The 19,407-nt window shown below is 42.5% G+C and overlaps 1 protein-coding gene across 5 annotated transcripts in view; it reads right to left on the bottom strand.

The window, feature by feature from the left end:
* NTRK2 (neurotrophic receptor tyrosine kinase 2) overlaps positions 1-19,407 on the bottom strand; it is a 332,327-nt gene that overhangs the window by 242,683 nt on the left and 70,237 nt on the right. For all 5 annotated transcript variants that reach the window (XM_047097632.1, XM_047097611.1, XM_047097621.1 and 2 more), the window contains one exon: positions 17,023-17,122. In XM_047097632.1, coding sequence (XP_046953588.1) covers positions 17,023-17,122 — 100 coding nt within the window. The remainder of the gene's footprint in view (positions 1-17,022; positions 17,123-19,407) is intronic.

Below are 19,407 nucleotides of genomic sequence, written 5' to 3'. Positions count from 1 at the left end.
AGGGAGCTCTGCAGTGTAAATGACACCACGGAACCTGCAGGGAATTTGTAAGTTACCCCACAGAAGCTGGCCCTGGGCACCAATCAGTCATCAGCCAAGAAGGGGTTGAGGGAATGGGTTGGAGGGTACTTAGCTCCAGGCCAATCCCAGCTGTGTGTATGCACGTGTGCTCGTGTGCACATGGGTGTGTGCATGCATGCGTGTATGCATGTGTGCGTGTGTGCGTGTGTATGTGAGTGTTGGGTTGGGGAAGAGCTCTGCTAGCTCAAGGCTCACTCTTGTTCCAGAATGTTCCAGGTGCCAGGTCTCAGGAGCAAACATACACAGAAGCCAGGCTGAGACCCCAGGACCAGTGAAGGGAATCTGAGGGTGGCTGGTGGGGCACCGACAATATCTGCAACATTCATCAAGAGAAGTTCATGGAAACATATCTGCGTTGACTCCACCTTCCAATCACCACTGTTGGTTCACCACCAAGTGACGTACACTTAACTGTAAATACATTCATTTTTCTTTGGTAATTTATAAAGAACTAAGTTTGAAGTAGATATTTCCTGGGAGGGTAAAATTTCATTTTGAAGGTTTGCCCTCAGGCATCAAAAAAAAGAATGAGCTCTTTGACCTATTACAGTCGTGATTTTCTGCTGAAGGAAGTTGCTGTCGGTCACGAGTAGGGGGCATGGACCCTGCTCAGGCAGAAGTGACTGGGAAGGGGAGGTGGCCAACTCCTCAAAACACCAGGAGAAAAACTGGCAGCAACACTCCTCAGCTCTTTCACACGAGCATATTCATGTAACCATCCACACTGCACGGAGAGTCTGGGATGCTATTGAAATTGCATTGTGCAATCCATGCATTTGGTTAACACAGGTCTGGAGTACAGAAATTAAAGACTCTGCTTTATCCAAGTAAATTCTCATAATTAAAAAATATAATTTCTTATACCTCTATGCCTTATCAGTAGAAGGAAGATGCTGACCTAAAGATTTCAGATAACAGGGGCTTGATGGAAATCGCCAATTGGGTAGGTAGACTGAGTCACAAGATCACCTGAGAATTAACTAACATATTATTATAAATTATTACAAAAACATGAAATATCAAAATAATTTTTAAGTAACACATGCAATTAATTTTTAGGGTTGTGCATGGTTCAATATATACACCCCTTTTTTATGTTTATTTATTTTGTGTGTATGTGAGAGAGAGAGAGAGAAAGAGAGAGAGAATTCCAAGCAGGCTACGAGCTGTCAGCATGGAGCTTGACACAGAGCTGGATCTCATAAACCCTGAGATCATGATGAGCAGAAATCAAGAGTTGGATGCTTAACTGACTGAGCCACCCAGGCGCCCTCATACATGCCCTTTCAAAAATTTCCAATAATATATATAATTTGGCCATTTGTAACTTAAAGCAATTATGTCAGCACATCTGGAGGACCCAAACTAGAGTAGGAGAGTACCCCCTACAAATGCCATATAAGCAGATACATTAAAATAAACGTCATGCAGAATTTCTGAGGGGCCCAAGAGAAAGATAACACTGATAATTAATGGGCACCTCAAGTTTTCACACCTAGATAGGAGTCCCAACTTTAAATAAATAAATAGCGAATGACCATGGCTGCCACCAAGGGACAGGGGCTGTTTACCATTTCAGGGACTCTCAGAACACCACATGAACTTAGGAGAGGAATGGAAAACACCTGTGGGTGCAGGGAAGAGGCGGGGGAGGTGACACAATGCACCCTAAGAATGACTGAGTGTCTTCCTCAAACAACATTCTCAACCATTACCACAGTTACAAATACCTGCAATGATCATTCAAGGTGAAACATTTACTAAAATTGGCGCTAAAATAAGGAACAGAGCTACTCAGACTTGGCGTCTCCCACTCTTGGCATATTTTGAATTCTGAGAATTCAGAGTCTGATTATAATTCTCCGCTTTCCCTTCCATTGTTTTATAATTGAAAAGAATCCGATATGTAGTGTAAGATGCCAAACAGAAGAAAAACAGAGAAGTCAAACCAAAATTAATACCGCCCAAGAATCCATGCCAATGAACGGGATTATCCAACACTGTGGCCATTGTTTTCCATTTGTAGCTTTTCATTGTGCAGGTCTGCACAGGGCAAATATGCTTTTTTTTTTTTTTTTGCTGGTAATATCTGGGTTAGTTTCTTTGAATTTGCTATCCCAAAGCTCATTAGGTGATGGGTAAGAAAATCGACTAGAATAAATATGTATTACTGGGCAGTTCATAAAGAGGATGATCTACCTGACAATAATGAGGACTTCCCAGGTCTTACGGGATCTGTTGCAAAAAATTCTGCTCCACACCACCCAGGGCCAGAGAAGAGGGACAAGTAGTTGGAGGAAGAAGGAGAAAGAGGACAGAGCTCCCCAAGTGGTAGGCAATCAACTACTTCCTAAACAGAGAATAAGTTACGAAGCACTAAGAAAGAAATATCTATTTAAGGAGATCTGGATAATTCTGTCCACAGAATAATCCAAACCACCCCAATACTTCTTGGTGATCCAAGAAGGAAGACTGATCCAGACCACAGGATGGCAAAGTGCTATTAGTAATTTGTTGGGAGGATAATAAGCAGGAAAATCAAGTGCTCTCTTCCTCTCTGGAAATGCACAAACTCGAAACTTCCTGCCTGACTTCAAGTTCTAGCCTTGTTTCTCAAAGCAAAAGTCACATACGCAAAGAATGAGTCCTCCTTAATGTTTTATTCACCATGATGAAGAGAAACAATATCTCTGCTCACTCTGAAAATGCATCATTTGAATTTTCAAACACTGATGCAACTGGGATTTCAAAAAAAGGGATTTGACTCAAAGTGTAACAGCCATGAAACTAATTATAACGACCCTGCTCTTAGATGGACCTGAGCTGCATAAAAGGAATCAGTGAAGCTAGAAGAACCAGAAGGAAAACTCAAGACACAACTCAAAGCCTGGGTCCTACCCACTTCTGGTCGCAAGTGGCCACAGTCATGTGATCACCAACAACCATGTTCTTTTCCATGACAGTGTAATGCAGGGGCGAATGCAGACAATGAACAAACTTGCAAACCCTCAATGTGGGGTGCGTGTGCGTGTGTGCATTTGTGTATGAAAGCTGAAGAATAGAAAGGGGTGGGGAGGTCATACTCCTGAAGCTGTTTGTGAATCTGAAGTGAAATTTTCTGCACACCTTGTAACATGAACGTTTCTCCCCTGCTCCCCAGCGATACCTTCCCCCAAGTCATCTTTCTTTACCAGAAACCAATTCATTATATTAATACATCACTGCTGCCCCCACTGGAGTGTTTTACATACACTTACACAATGTACACCTTGTTCTCATACCTTCTGCACTGTGAACCCTCATCAGACAAAAGGCCTGTAAGTCCTTACATGAGCTGCATTTCTGCCACCCTTTTGGTTTCTCCTACTACTCTCCTCACCTTCACTCTGCTCTAGCCACACAGGCCTCTGCTGCTCCTTCAACATGCAGAGCTCACGCCAGGCTCCATGCCTTTATGTTTGCTGTTCCCTCTGCCTGGAATGCTATTCCCTCAGATATCAGTGCGCTCACTCCCTCACTGCCCTGGACTCTTGGCTCAAATGTCATCTTATCAGACAGGACTGTCTTAACTATTTATAAACGGCGAGTCTGTCACAATCCTCCTCTTACCTCGTTCCCTTTATTCATGGCGTTTGCCATTACTTGTAGATTACATCCGTATTTCTTCCTCTGTCTTTCTTGTCTTCCCTCCATTAGAGTTTAAGGTCCATGAGGCAGAAACGTTGCTCTGCTTAGTATTAAATTTCCAGTGCCTTAGGGTAGCCCTACTCAAACACTCTTTTCAAATTTAAATTTAAATTATTTAATATTTTTCCTTTATTTCATGGTTTTAATTTAAGCCTTACCTTAAACAATATCATGAAACCAAGAGTATGATGTGCCAGGTATATTTTTTCTAATAAATATTAAAATAAATAGAGAACTACCCAAATTAAAGAGGTTAGCCACTGAGTATCTGCTAAAACCATCTCATTATCACTGATAATATATGTGCCCAGCTTTGAGAAACACAGTATCACCCAAAGGCAATGGAGACCAGTGGCAAAACATGTTAGGCACATCCAATGGCAATACACACTAGTGCTAAAGTAGTGAATCTGGCAAGGAAACAAGTGTTATTTATTCCTAATATTTCTTAGTTTCACAGCACAAAACATTAAAGTTGGAGTCCTAAGGCCTGGGTCTGGCACAAACCAGCTATCTACCCTTAAGGCCAAGTGGCTTAAGCTCCCTGGGCCCAACGTCCTCACCTCTGTAACAAAGGCTTCGGATGATTCGTAAGCCCGCTGCCAGTTCTCTGTCTTTATTCTACCAATCGCCACAAAGATGCAAGAGGGAATCCTAAAGCAATTAATGTTATTAATATTTAATATTTAATCATTGTGATAAAGAAAAATAGAACAATTCCCATAATATCTTTGCTCAATGTCTTTGTGAAACAGAAAATAATATTTTATGAAATAAAATAATATTTTTGACACAGTTATACTGTGACTATCTTTTCTATAATCCTATGACCCATACCAATGTAGGCGGCCAGATACAAAACATCCAGTGCCTCAAGGAAGGGTTATCCAGGTAGAACTAAAATGAAAAAGTTGAAATCCTGGTCAAGGCCAGACTGCTCTTTTTTTTTTTTTTTGTCCTCCAATGGAAGGCAGTATGTATAAGGAAAGATTGACTTTAAAAAAACACCATTCTGCAACCCTTAGAAATTAAGTAAAAATTTCAGGAAAGGATCAGAGCTAGATACTGAGCCAGTAGGTTCAAGTTTTGGGGGAAGAGGATATTTGCTAGATGCCGAACTATCACTCCACAAATTCCTTACCAGTTGCAAAGAAAAACTTAAATTTACAAGGAAGAGATGTGGTGGTCACCTTCTTTGAAAATTACTCCAACTGACACTAATAGCGTGACAACCTGACATTATGTGCTTCCAAATGAGATGCAACGTAAAGTGCACAGCATCTCTGCGATGGCCATCTTCCCAAAAACATTTCACTTAAACCTAATCGAGCCTTTAGAAATAAGTTCCAATTCAAGGAAATACAGGGAATAAATGACAGATTAAAGAATCCCACCAGAAAAAATCATCAGCTATATTGCCAGAATGCAGGACACCTGGCTGGTCCCCTCAAAATGTCAATGTCAGGAGGACAAAAAACATGGAGGGAGCCTTCTAGACTGAAGGCACCACAACAGCACAATCACCAAATGCAGTACGTGAGCTCTTGGTTGATTTCCGTTTGAAACAGTAGCTGTTAAAGGCACTGTTGAATAGCGGGGGGAATCCGAAGATGGACGAGGTATTATCTGTTATTACAAAGCTGTTCTAACTTTCTTGGGTGCAGTGATACTGGTATCAGGGTTGTGCTTTTAGGAGCTACTGTGTCCTTAGCTTTCAGAGACATGTGCTGGAGAGTTTAGGTGTGAAGTGACCTGATATGGGCGCCTTATTTTCAAACAGCAGAATGTTAAATGGAGGTTGAACCTTGGTGTTGAGTATACAGATGTTCTCTGTAATATTCTTTCCAATTTTCTTCTTGTTGAAAATTTCATCATAAAAGGTTGGAGAGATCCACATAAATGGCAAAAATTAGTTGGAAGAAGATGAATCAGGAAGAACACTCTTCTTATTCTTTCTGTCCCCATAGGAAGAAGAGTGTCAGAGAGGAGGCCAGCAAGTTAGCTGCAGCTAAGAGGAGCCTAGTAAAGTATTGGCGGTTGGGGATCCATAGCACCTCTAATCGGGGTTGCAGATTCAAACTGCAAGGAAGCCGGGCGCCTGGGTGGCTCAGTCGGTTGAGCGTCCGACCAGCTCGGTCATGATCTCGCAGTCTGTGCGTTCAAGCCCCGCATCGGGGCTCTGTGCTATTGGCTCAGAGCCTGGAGCCTGCTTTGGATTCTGTGTCTCCCTCTCTCTCTGCCCCTCCTCTGCTCATGCTCTGTCTCTTTCTCTCTCTCAAAAATAAAGACTAAAAAATAATAAAAAACACATGAAGAAGCCTGTGAGCGCCTGGGTGGCTCAGTCAGTTAGCATCCAGTTCTTGGTTTCAGTTCAGATCATGATCTCACGGTTCATGGGTTCACATGAACTTGCATCTGTGCTGACAGTGCAGAGCCTGCTTGGGATTCCCTCTCTCCCTCTCTCTCTCTTCCCCTCCCCCACTCTCCTGCACGTACACTCTCTCACTCTCAAACTAAACAAATAAACGTAAAAAAAAAAAAAAAATTGAAGAAGCCTGAGTCCACCTTTCTGGGAAGACCTACAAAGGTGGCTACGAAGCCAGAGCAATCCCAAGCCCATAATGGCATGAGAGTAACAAATTAGGGAGACCATCGTGTGTCCAGGCACAGATCCCACACAATCTGCACCATTGTCCACAAACTGAAATGCAACCTGAGGAAATGGAGAGGAGAGACCAGTGTGAGAGACCCTGGCTTGGCGGAACAAACAGAATTTTCTGTGCTTGCCCATAATTGTCTGAGATTGCCATGCAGACATCATATTTCTTATGTTCATAAGAAGGAGACCGTGGTTCCACCGTGGAGGCAAAAAAAAGACTATCTCAAGAGCTCACTGTGCACCAAAATAAGAAAAGATATCACCAGAAGTACACGGCAGACTCTTCTAGTGAGTGTGTGATTGTTTTCGCTGGTTTTGTAACAGGATGGTAGACATTGAACCTGGAGGGGACCCTCAGATGCCTTTCATTCCTGTACTGTTATTTCTGGTCTTCACCCAATTTCCTTTCAGGGATGATCTAGGAAGGAAGTGTGGGAAAGGCTCAGTTGGGTGATTGACTCTCCTCAGGTCTCTCCAGGACTACTAACATGGACAACTATGACTGTAAATAGGAACACCACCTCATTCCCAACATTCTCCGCTCCCACACCACCCCTGCTCCTGAACTCGCGCTCCCTTCTTGCCTTCCATGGTCACTACTCAGGCTGGAGAAGACACGTCTGCTTTCAATTCTGGGTATTAGCTTCTTAGTACTAACAACTTAGTACTAATGACTCAGTACTAACAGAATGAAGATCTCTCTCTCCCTCTCTCTCTCTCTCTCTCCTCCTTCGTCCCTTCTTCCCTCCCTCTCATTCTCTCTATCCTCAGACCTCTAAAGCTTCCGGACAATCACAGAAGAAGCCAGTGACTTCTACTTTTGCTGATGCCTTGACGAAAACCACGATCTCCCACTGCCATCTGCCTGCTCAAGCCTCGGCTTCTCTTGCAGGAAATGCAGCGTCTTGGTCTATGGATATAATAACATGGATGAAAATCGACAGTGTAAGGAAGAATTTATATTCTCCAATATCCCTCTTTTCATCTCTAGCAGGCTGTAAATATATCAAAAGTTAAAGGCTACTTTGGGGGCACCTGGCTGGCTCAGTTGGAAGAACACGTGATTCTTCATCTCAGACTTGTGAGTTTGAGCCCCACATTGGGTGTAGAGCTTGCTTAAAAATAAAGTCTTAAAAAATATATTAGAGCCTAGTTTTGTTAAAAGAAATCACTTTCCCAGCTGTAACCTCCATGCAAGAGGGAAGCAGGGAAGCACATTTGAACAGGAGGCTCCATGAGCTCTGAGGAGAGGGGGTTTCTACCCCACCCCACCCCTAACTTCCCTTCCTGCCCCTTCCCTATGGTAAGTGCCTCTCCCCCGCCCTCCCCCCAAAAACCCAGTAAAATGTACATATCCAATCTATCAATGAATAAAAGAGACTTCTTATAAACTCAAAACAATTTTAACAGGTGAATCATTCAACGGACAATAAAATTAAGAATTTTCAATAATTCAAACCTAGTGCCTTTAAAGAATGAAGGGTTTAACACAAACATGTTTCAGCAGCTTTACATTCATAATGCATGTCCATAAACTACACATTATAATTACAATTTTTTCTATAAACTCAACTAATAAATAAGCCTGAAAACACTAATATACACTGTATACACATGGCACATTTTTCTGCAATTCAGACTCAATATAAACTCAGACGGGACTCTCCCCATGATCTTTTCCTTAATGATGTATTATTACTATAACATAAGTCTGAAAAATAACTACCTTTTATGGAATTAGTTCAGTGAGCCAGTCACTAAACTAAGCACTAATTTAATTCTTATAATCACCTGAGAGATGGTATTATTTCCTCATTTTACCAAAGAGGAATCTAAGATTTAGAGTTTAAAAAATTCCTCCCAAGTTATGGATAGCAGGTAGGAGAACTGGGATTTGAACCCAAGCCTGCCTGATTCATGAGTCTCTAATAGTATATTCCTCTATGCTCCTAGGTTTGAAGACTGAAGAGTTAGCAAGTTACAAACATGAAGGATGTGCAGAATTCGAACAGACTGTTTTCCAAAGTGCCACGGGACAATTCTGCTGATTTAGAGCTAAATTTATTCCCAGAGTCATTCAGTCTCTTTGCCCAAAAGAAAGGAAGATAAAATCGAAGCATATGTTAGAATTTAAGCCAAGCTATTATCTGTCCTCTTCGTACATTCTGAAAAGCTTGTCCACCAAAAGCAGATGCTAGGAATGAAGAGGAAGAAAACCAAAAGAGAGGGGAAGAATGTAAAATTAGGGAGCACAGAGACAGGGAAGAGTAAAATGAAAGGCGGGGAAAAAAAAGAAAGGTTAAAAGGAGAGAAATGGGAATGGAGTGGAGAAGAACACCCCAGATGTGCTGATCTGGGAAGTCCTTTGGAAAGTATGCCATGACCTCTGTGAGGAGGTCAAAGTGGGCTCGCCACAGGGTTTGCCAAAACCAAAGAAAGGGGAATGATTTTTCCTGACTTTTAACTGCAAAACCCAATTTCTTAAGGGATCCTTCATCTTTTAGCGAAACACTAGGAGTGTGGAAGGTCCCTAAATAATACTTGTGCACTTTAAACACTTCAGGAAGGCATGGGCCCTCCCCTGAACCACACTGGGCTGGGGCGGGGTGAAGGGGGGGTGCATTGCCCAAGTAAGACAGGTCATTTAAAAAGTCCGAGGTCAGGGCACTTGCAAGGCTAAGGGGAGAAAAGCTGGTGCTTCCTGTTTCCCAGTGGAGCCATTTCCTGAAAGTTCTACACCCATGATCAGTCTGCTGCAAAGAATAAGCATGTTCTGTCCTCACAGAGACATAACCCAAATGTCGGCCTTAAAAGATGGAAGAGAGATTGGAGAGCAGATTTTCACCTCACAAATGTATGGGGAAAAGTTTTGTATAACACGCTCCAAATGACAGAAAAGGAACACTTGAGCTAATCCCCTTTTTCCAATAAATTTGCAATCTGTCAAATTACCCACAACTCTTTCCACTGCATGTCTTTTCGTGGATATCTGAAACTTTTATTACAATTCTCTACTAAGAGGCCATGACAATATACTTTGAGTTCAATCTGAAGCAGGGAGGAGGGCAGTTAAAAAAAAAAAGTTCCTGTGAAAACCTACATTCTCTGATACTACTTGGTGAGGCTTACACTCCCATAAATGAGAATCAACAAAGCTCATTACTTACTTTCCAAAAGAGTTAAATGCTACGTTTTCCAAAGTCTCTTGTTTGTTTTATTAGGGGTTTTCTGATTCCAGAAAGTTAAAATAATATTCTTGGTCTCTCTGAAAATGTCACACGAAAATTTGTGCAAATATCTTTATCTATCTCTGGAGGGGGAAAAACAAAGCACTTAACACCAAGTTGAAAAAAAAATTCAAAAAGATTAAAATGCTAAGTTAACACACACACACACACACACACACACACACACAGAGTAAAACTAATGAAAGAAATATTAAGAAGTATGTTTACAACCTTAGAGAGGAGACGCCTTCCTAAGTAAGAAGTAAAGCTTAGATGAAAAAGATGGGCACGTTTGCTTCTATAAAAAGGTAAATAAATCTTTTGTTTACCAATAGATGCTATTTTTTTTAATGTTTATGTATTATTCTTTGAGGGAGAGAGAGAATGAGCAGGGGAGGGGCAGAGAGAGAAAGAGAGGATCCCAAGCAGGTTCTGCGCTGTGAGCACAGAGCCTAATGCAAGGCTCAAACTCATGAACCGTGAGATCGTGACCTGAGCCAAAATCAGATGCTTAACTGACTGAGCCACCCAGGTGCCCCTACCAAAAGACACTCTTTAAAAAAGGTAAAGCCTACAAAAGCATTAGAGCAACCTATATAACCAATAAAAGATGAATGTATATAATGTATAAAGCAAGTCAGCAAATCAACCAGCAAAATAAAAGCATTCCTTCTCATTGGTCACTGATGAAGATGTTTTACCTTGTTATTCATCACACTATCACTTTAACTGAATTGGCAAAAATATATAAGATTGATAATATCTGATACAGATGAAAGTATAAACAAAGGATACCCTCACCTACTACTGGTGAGAGTATAGACTGACAAAGCATTTATGCAAGATAATCTATCAACATACAAAATACGCACAACTTTTCTCTCAGCAATCCACTCCAAGTATCAATCTTTATATGTAAGGCATTATTTGAAATACTTTGCTGAAAACGTGGCATAAATATAAACTTTAAAACATAACAACATAAACATTAAAAGGAGACAATAGGGGCACCTGGATGGCTCAGTCGGTTAAGCATCTGGTCTTGATTTCGGCTCCAGTCATGATCTCATGGTTCGTGAGATAGTGCCGTGTGTCAGGCTCTGTGCTGACAGCGCGGAGCCTGCTTGGGATTCTCACTCTCTCCCTCTCTCTCTGCCCCTCCTGCTCTCTCCCTCACTCTCTCTCAAAATAAATAAACTTAAAAAAAAAAAAGGAGACAATAAGTCACAATTGGTCAGTAATAATAATCGTAACAATTACTACATGCCAGGAACTTTCCTGAGTGCAAATATACATACACTCAGGGTGTCTCACAACGACCCTATGAGGTGGGAGAGTGCCCCACAATTATTGCCCCATTCCAGATGGAGATACTGAGGCCAGGGAGGATGAGAAAGTTGTTTAAAGTCACACAGCTTACACCTGGCAGAGGCAGGTTTCAGACCCAAGGAACCTGGCAGCAGACTACTCGGAAAGACTATGAAACAGAACGCATGAGATACCCAGGAACTGATACAGAAAGATCCACCAGGCAAAGTGCTACCTTAAAACAGTTGCAGCCTTGGTTTGGGATTAAAGTTTCTTTATTGCAACCAAAAATGAGTCCGTTTGATTATCTACCTACTAAGTGAAGCCACGGATTTCATTATTTACATAACATATGCATTCTGGATGGTTAAAGAAAGTTCTCCCTCGCAGTGGAAAGGGGAGTAAGAGAGGAGGGTCAAGTGCAATCCCACTTTTGGCTGCACATATTGCCAAACTGCTGGAAACTGTGAAAAACAAGAATGCATTCATGTGTTACTGTTATAATTTTTTAAAGCTATTTGTGTTTAAAAAAAAAACAGTGGGGGTGCATATGGAAAACAGTTTGTCCTTCCAGATGTTTCTACAACTGCGCTTCTGGCTTGCGAACACATTTTTCCTTCTTTTAAAAAGTTGATCCAAATATCTGTTAGTCAACCTCCTCAACTTTACAAAATTGCTTTCAGTTCACAGAAAAGGCTTTAACCTTCACCTTCTCTAGCTTCAGTCCCACTATATGTTTATGACTATTTTTAAATAACCCAATTTGGGGCTGCTGTTGAAAGACCTTTAGAAGATCATGTATAAGAGGAAAGCCGGGGCGCCTGGGTGGCTCAGTCAGTTGAGCGCCCGACTTGGGCTCAGGTCATGATCTCACAGTTTGTGGGTTCAAGCCCCGCATTGGGCTCTGTGCTGACTGCTTGCTCAGAGCCTGGCGCCTGCTTCAGATTCTGTGTCTCCTTCTCTCTCTGCCCCTCCCCCACTCACGCTTTGTCTCACTCTGTTTCTCAAAAATAAGTAAATGTAATAAAAAAAAAAAAAAAGAGGAAAGCCAAGCCATGGACCTTGAAGCTGAAGTGAAGAGAGGCCGGCACTGCACTCGCACGGAGTGCAGCGTTTTGGTCAACCGCGAACTGGAAAAGATCTGCAGCTCACATAGTAGGAATGAGGGCACATCAGCGGTTTACGTGCAAGGACAGGAGGCTGCAGACAAAATCTGCAGGCTGTCAACACGGAAGAAGAGAAAGGGCTTCCTCTTCCATTTCCTCCCGTGGGATCTCTTCGGCTCACTTGGATATATTTACTCTAGAAGGAGGAAGGATGCACTGGTACTCAGGAAATAAATAGCTGTGTGGATTCCCTTCAGAAAATTCGAGGAACACAAAGTTGATGGTCACGACTCCCCTGCCAGGGTGGCAAATGCCACGGCCCCTCCACCCTTCTGGCTCTCTCCTATTTTTTCCATCCATGCCACCAGGCCGGGCATCCAAAGTGGATGCTCTTGGAAAGCCTGGCAGCCCTTGGGCCCCCTGATGCTTGCATTTCCCCATCCTGCACACTTTCCACATCTTCAGTGAAGAAAGGGAGCCAGGAAGCAATGTGAGAACTGAGCACGAGACTTGGTTACAACACGCTCCGGGTAAGAGCACCCGGAGGCCTGGTTGCCTGTTCCTTTGGCAACACGGGGGCTCTGGAAAAGTCCTGGAGCCCTGTTTCAGTGGAAACTGAAATTAAAATAAGTCAGAGGATCCTCAAGAAAAAAGGGATGAAATCATGCATGTATGTATAAGGGTATGGATACAGACATAGACGTAGATCCATGTTAAGCGCATGTATAAATAATCCCTATGCAGATGACCAAGCACTCACAGAGACCTTTATTCAGGGCTTCCGTGAATATGCAAACCAGTTATTCAACCAAAAAGCAATCGGATGGTGTAAAGACATAAAAATGAGCACAGAAAAACACACTGGGGTAAATTCTACTTCCTGACATTTTTATCGACAAAGGGCCAGTAGTCTATTGAACACTGGCAATAAGAAGCTTCAAATATATCCAGCATTAACGAAAGATAAATCCTAGGTTAGCGCCAAGACAGGAGCCACTCACTGTGAGGCCCTTCTGCCAGCTTCAGAGCTAGACAAAGACACTATTCTAAGGCCATACATTCAAAAGCAGAGAGGCAGAAATTGAAGAAGCTCGTGTGCAAAATGGAAAGCCATAGTGAACCCTCCACACTTAAACAACAATAATTGTTTAACACAGAGTGTGAAGGGGCACCTGCGTGGCTCAGTCGATTAAGCGTCTGACTGTTGATTTCGGCTCAGGTCATGATCTCACAGTTCGTGAGTTTGAGCCCCACATAGGGCTCTGTGCTGACAGCAGGTAACCTGCTTGGGATTGTCTCTGCCTCTCTCTCTGCTCCTCCCCTGCTCACTCTCTTTCTCTCTCTCTCAAAATAAATAAACTTAAATAAAACAGTGTGTGAAAACCCACAAATCCTAAGAGAAAATCTAGCAAAGTAACCTCCTGTTTGGGGCCATTACTTATCTGGAACCATCAAGTAAAGGAAGGGGTGGGGAGGGAGGGAGTTTGACCCCTTAAAAACTCAGAAAAGCTCTGAAATTTCTCTTTAACCATTCATATATGAGCGATCCTCCAAATATTAACTGTTTTCCAATTACTGAAGTGAATGGAGTTAACAATTCTCTGTGATCATTCATTCAGTCAATTAATACTTATTGAGTGCCAATTTGGATGATGGACAAGACCACTACAAGCCATGTAGAGCTCACAGTTAGGACTCCATGGGCAAGACAGCCCCCATCAGCCTTTGGTTGCAGTGAATGGACAGAACAGAGAATTAACCCTAGGAAGCTTCCAGTCACATAAACCCACCTCCGGAGAACATGCCACCACTCACTGGTTATATTCTAAAATCTAGATTGAACTCCCAGGTTTGTTAGTTAGAGATCACCTTCCCGTGGAAGCAATGCCATCAATAACGCTTGGGTCCTCAGGTCAATCCAGAGCTTGGGTTTCCCTGTATTCTGCTGCAATGTGATTTAAAGAGGTTTCTGGTTACCCCAGGCCCTTCCAATCAACAGGCTTAAAGTATGGTTTATGATCCTGAGGCTGCTACTGTGATTGGAACGGTCGACACTGGAGCCTGAAGTCTGCGATGCCGGGATGGGCAAGAGGCCGTAAACGCCTGGTGGGTGGGCGGGCTGCCACCCTGCTCTCTCAATCTGTCTCCAGGACGAGGGAATGGGAACGGAGGTAGAATCCCCCGAAGGTGCTTATGAGGGCAAGAATTACATTTGGAATAGCTCATTTGCACATCACACAGAACGAAGGCATTGGTTCTGGCCAAGGCTATGCACATTTCACATCATCGTTACTGAGGAATCACCACTCACACGTTTCCTGGTTATTTCAGGAGGTATGATTGTGGTTTTCCATTCTTCCCTTTTTAAGGCACACGATTTTTCAGCAGTGATCCCAGCACTCATAGCATTTAAAGTACATTAACTTCTATTAATGTTTAAATACCACTTTTCATGCAGCTTCATTGGCCCTCATCTTCCCTTCTAGACCCCCCAAAATTATCAACTCAGAATCTGACTAGTAAAACAATAACTTCAGCTCAGGCCCTTTGTGTTCAAACCATGGCACGGATAGATGTGAGGTTAAAAATAGAAAAAGAAGCTATTCTAAATAAGACCATGAGTCTCCAAGACACTTTTCTTTAAAACAATTTTATTTATGTTTGGAAATAAGGGAGTGAAACATACGACATCGCAGCTACTGCCTGAAGGAAGTCATTTACTGGCTCTGGGACAAGGTTCAGCAAGATCTTTCTTAGAATTCATTAAGGATACCCTTAGGTTATACATGTTCGGGAAATGTAGGTGCTTTCGCAGTAATCATCCCGAATTATCCAAATAAAAATACTGTTTCAGTCTTCGTTCTGGAGTCTCTATATGAAATATAATGTTCTCTGAAACAAATGTCTACCCTTTACTCTCCTCCATCACTGCACCTCAGAGTATGTGAACGTTTACAGATCATTGTGTCAGTTGTTTTCCTTCACACAGAGCTGGGATGGGGTGCCTCCTGAATACTGTCCTTAGGGTTTCCAGAGCTTTTGTGCGGCTCCCTGTAGAACCTAGACAAATTTTCTCTCTGAAGAGCCCATGAGATGAAAGATCTCAAACTAAAGCCTCAAGATGTGGGAAGTATGGTGCTCGTATCTGACTCTCTCCAGTAAAATCCCTGCTTGGAGACATCCACTCCAAATGCCTCTAAGGAAACAGAGCACCTGATCAGAATGAGGAAAACAAAATGCCACGGTGGCTGGCTGAAATGCAGAGAACAGCAGCCTAGCCTGGACCTAGGTACCAACTGAACACAGGGACCCAGAAAGGTCTGCAAAGCAATGCCCCTCCCCCATCTTGTCCCAGAGAAGGTGCTAGCCCACGTTGATCTCATAGAACGGTGATTCCCCAGCAATGCTTGTGCCACAGCAGTACCGGCGTCCCATGGAAACTGTTAGAAATGCCAGGTTTCAGGCCCACCTCAGACCTATTAAATCAGAAACTCTCGGGGTGGCCCAGAAATCTGTGTTTTCACAAGCCCTCTAGGACTTGTGGATACAAAGTCAAGTGTGTAGAAGCGCCTGGGTGGCTCAGTTGGTTAAGCACCTGACTCTTGATCTCAGCTCAGGTCATGATCTCCGGGTTCCTGAGTTCAGGATTCTCTCTCTCTCTCCCTGCACCCACCGGTGCTCGTGCCTGTGAGTGCACACCCTCCCTCTCTCTCTCTCTCTCTCTCAAAATAAATAATTTTTTTTAAACCACAAATATTTAAAAAAAAAAAGTCAAGTTTGTAAACCACCACTACAGGACTAATTAAAATCACCATAGTGTGGTCTCTCTTCCAGGCCTTATTTATAATTGGAGAATGAGAGATCTTTTCCTCCTCCAAAAGAAATGTCAAGAAATCAGCAGGTCAAGGAATGTCACGAGGAGATTTGGGGGCTTTTCAAGGCCCAATTTACCACCACTCCTCCCTGTTCATTTCAGCTTTAGGGATTTTGATCATGGACACCAACAGAGGGAGAGGACAGAACGTCAGAAATGGATCCACTCCACCCCAGAGCCAGGTATATGCTGGATGGCCTGCTGCTACAGAAACATCACTTCCAAATAAGTAAGGAACACGAATAGTAATTGTAATGAACCATACAGATCAAGAAAACCCGCCACATTGTCTCCAACAAAACTAAGCCACCACTAAACCTTCACAGCTTTCCCAAGCTAGCGGCCATTTATGAGAGACCACACAAAATTCAACAATAACATGTTAGTCCATACATAAGTTTAAACTTCAGAGCAAATGCTTTTCAATCACTAAAACTCTTGGCTACTTATAGAAAAAGAACATATTAACAAATTTTTCCCCTAAAATGAATTTTCAATCCTCTGATAGATTTTTTAATCGAGCGCTAGGAATCTTTCCATTAAAAAAAAAAACAACAACAAACCTCATTCACAAAGCTTCAGAGTACAGCCACAGGTTGTTCGGATTTTGCTTCCCCAACACAGTTCAAATCTCAGAAGATGAGACTTTATAAAAGCAGCAGCGACAACAAAAAGCATTCCACAGAAGGTCTAGAAGTCAACTGTAGAGCAGGAAGGACCTTTCTGCACAAAATATGTGTCCGTAACTGGCCTACGGCCACCAAGCCTCGCCTGCCTTTCTGAAGCCAAAGGAAAACTCAGGCACTATTCGTCTATATCATTATTAGTCACTTGATACTCAGGAAACCAGTTCTGTGTCTTCTGGGACAACTGTCCTCATTGGAAAGTGGGTACTGCTGGGTAATCAACATTATTTTGCTCTGCCTTGATTTGTAGTATCATATCCTCGTTGCTATTTTTTCAGCCTTAAAACCTAGTCATCGTAAATCTAGCTGCTTCTTTCTTTAGTGGTAATTAGCATTAGTCATAAGCCAAAAAATGATTCCACATAAGAAATAAAATAAACACAACCCTTCTTACCTTTCATGCCAAACTTGGAGTGTCTTGCCAACTTCAGCAGAAACAGCATCACCAGCAGACAAAATCCCACCACAGACGCAATGACCACCACAGCATAGACCTAGAGGAAAGGAAGGGAGGGCTGTTATGACCTTGCTCATTGGTTCCTTACGTCCAGATGATGGTGATAATGATGATGACAAGTTCATATTTGCTACTTGTCCTGCCAGGAACCTTGTGTCTATCAACTCCCTTATTCCTCAACAACCCTACAATGGAATATGTAGGTCTTATTACTATCCTTACTTTACAAATGAGAAAATATAAGTTAAAGCTTATAAAAATATCAGTGTAATTGATATTATGGAGACATAGAGATACATTACTCTCTCCCCATCTGCCTATCCTCCTACCTGCCTTACCTGAAGAGAGAAGAGAAAGTATATGAAATTTGAATGACAAACTACTGTTATTTCTGAAGCGATGAAAGATACAGTGGGGTTCATTTTGCTATGCTCTCTACCATTGTGCATGTCAGAAAGTTGTCCGTAACAAACAGATTTTTTTTTTCTAAGTTGGCTGTTGTGGCTCTTAGAAACCAGAGTCCCCTGGAGCTGTGACTAGGCCCAGAAGGGAGCAGGAGGGGCCCCTGCCGGTGAGTTTATTTGTGAAAGCTCATTAAGTTGCAGACTTATGATTTGTACACATTTGTGTATGTACGATAGAGGTCAATACAAAGTTTTTTTAAGCCTAAAAACGCAATTCTAACATGTAGATTATACAAGTAGAGAGAGTAGTTGCAGATCTACGTGAATCCTGCCACCACCCTAAGCGAGATCACAGAGGCACAAGTGTGTAATGTTAATGAAATACATATTAACATTTGAGAAACCAAGATAGGAGCAGGATGATGCATCTCTTTCCATTCCTGCTGCTCATCCCAAGGTCCTGCTCCCATGAAAAGTGTGACTTTCTAAACCAGGAAGTGGCCAATTTTGGCTGTAAAGGGTCAGACAGTAAGTGCTTTAGGCTTTGGGGGCCATAGAGTCTCTTTTGCAACCTTTCAACTGTGCTGGTATCCAGTGAAAGCACCCATAGACGACATGTAAGCAAATGGGCATGCCTGGGTGCCAATAAAACTTTATTTACAAAAACATATGGCTGTAGTTTACAGACTCCTTTTCTAACCTGTCTTGGGGGTCCACACTTAACTAAATGCTTAAGCTTCTTTGTTGCATTTAATCTGCATAATAATCCTTAAGAAAGATACTGTTATCTCCATCAGTGGTAATCACTGATGCTGTTTACCAAACATTTCTGTTTCTCCCTGTGTTTCTCTTTGTAGGATTCACTGCCTGGCTTCCTCGTGGTAAGCTGGGTACACGTGACCAGCTTTGGCCAATGAGGTAAGACTTGCATCCCTGACAGTGGAGGATTCCACTGCTACTGTGAGATCTTAGACTGAGGCAGTGCTTCTCAACCAGGGATAATGCTGCGCCCAGGGGACATCTGTCGATTTGGGATCGTCACAAGTGGGGGAGGGTGCTGCTAGCATCTAGTGGGTCAAGACCAGGGATGCTGCTAAACATCCCATAATGCCTAACAGCCCCCACAACACAGAGCCATAATAATAACGGCATAATGCCAAGGCCGACAACCCTGCTCTCACTGCTTCTTTCTCTGGGCCTTCATAAATGCTAACTTTCCAAAAGTAGCTTCCTGTCCACCTGGTCTTAGAATGAGGACAAGGCTGACAGAACTCCCAGTGAATACACACAATGAAGCAAGAAAAGAACGTTTGCTGTCTGAAGCCACCAAGATTTGGGGATTTTTGTTACTGCAGAGCTTATGCTGACTGATGTACCCACCTCAGAGTGAGAGGCAGTACAGAGTAGAGATTAGGAATATGAGTTCCTCGTGAGTTTGAAATTTAGATTCATCACTTATTAGGTGCTTGGCCTCAGGATTACTTAATCTCTAAGCATCTCACGCTCTTCTTGTGTGAAACAGGGAATATAATCACTCTACCTAGCAGGTTCTTTAAATCCGTAGTGAGTTAATGCAGATAACGGGTTTGGAACAGAGTCCACCACAATAGATAAGAAACTGATTTGGCTATGATGATGATAAAACAGGTTTATAAAAAATTAAATACGCCACCCAAGATCACATCTTCCAAGCTTGGGATTCGAATTGAAGTCTGTCCAAGTATAAAACCTGTGATTTATCCATGATTTACTCTTTATACTATTTCTCCAAAACACATGGCTGAGAGGGAAGGCAGGATAATCAAAACACATGGCTAATCCTCCCATGACACCTTCTCTGATGTCAGATGGGGACAGCGTTAAAGAAGGCACAGGAAAGGGCACGTGCCAAGGCCTTGGCCAGAATGGAACAAAGGTG

This window comes from Lynx rufus, unplaced genomic scaffold, assembly GCF_022079265.1.
Source record: "Lynx rufus isolate CCGP_SWC_20201006 ecotype Redwood Valley unplaced genomic scaffold, mLynRuf1.p SCAF_10, whole genome shotgun sequence".
Taxonomy (NCBI): domain Eukaryota; kingdom Metazoa; phylum Chordata; class Mammalia; order Carnivora; family Felidae; genus Lynx; species Lynx rufus.
This window is presented reverse-complemented; position numbering and strand designations above follow the sequence as displayed.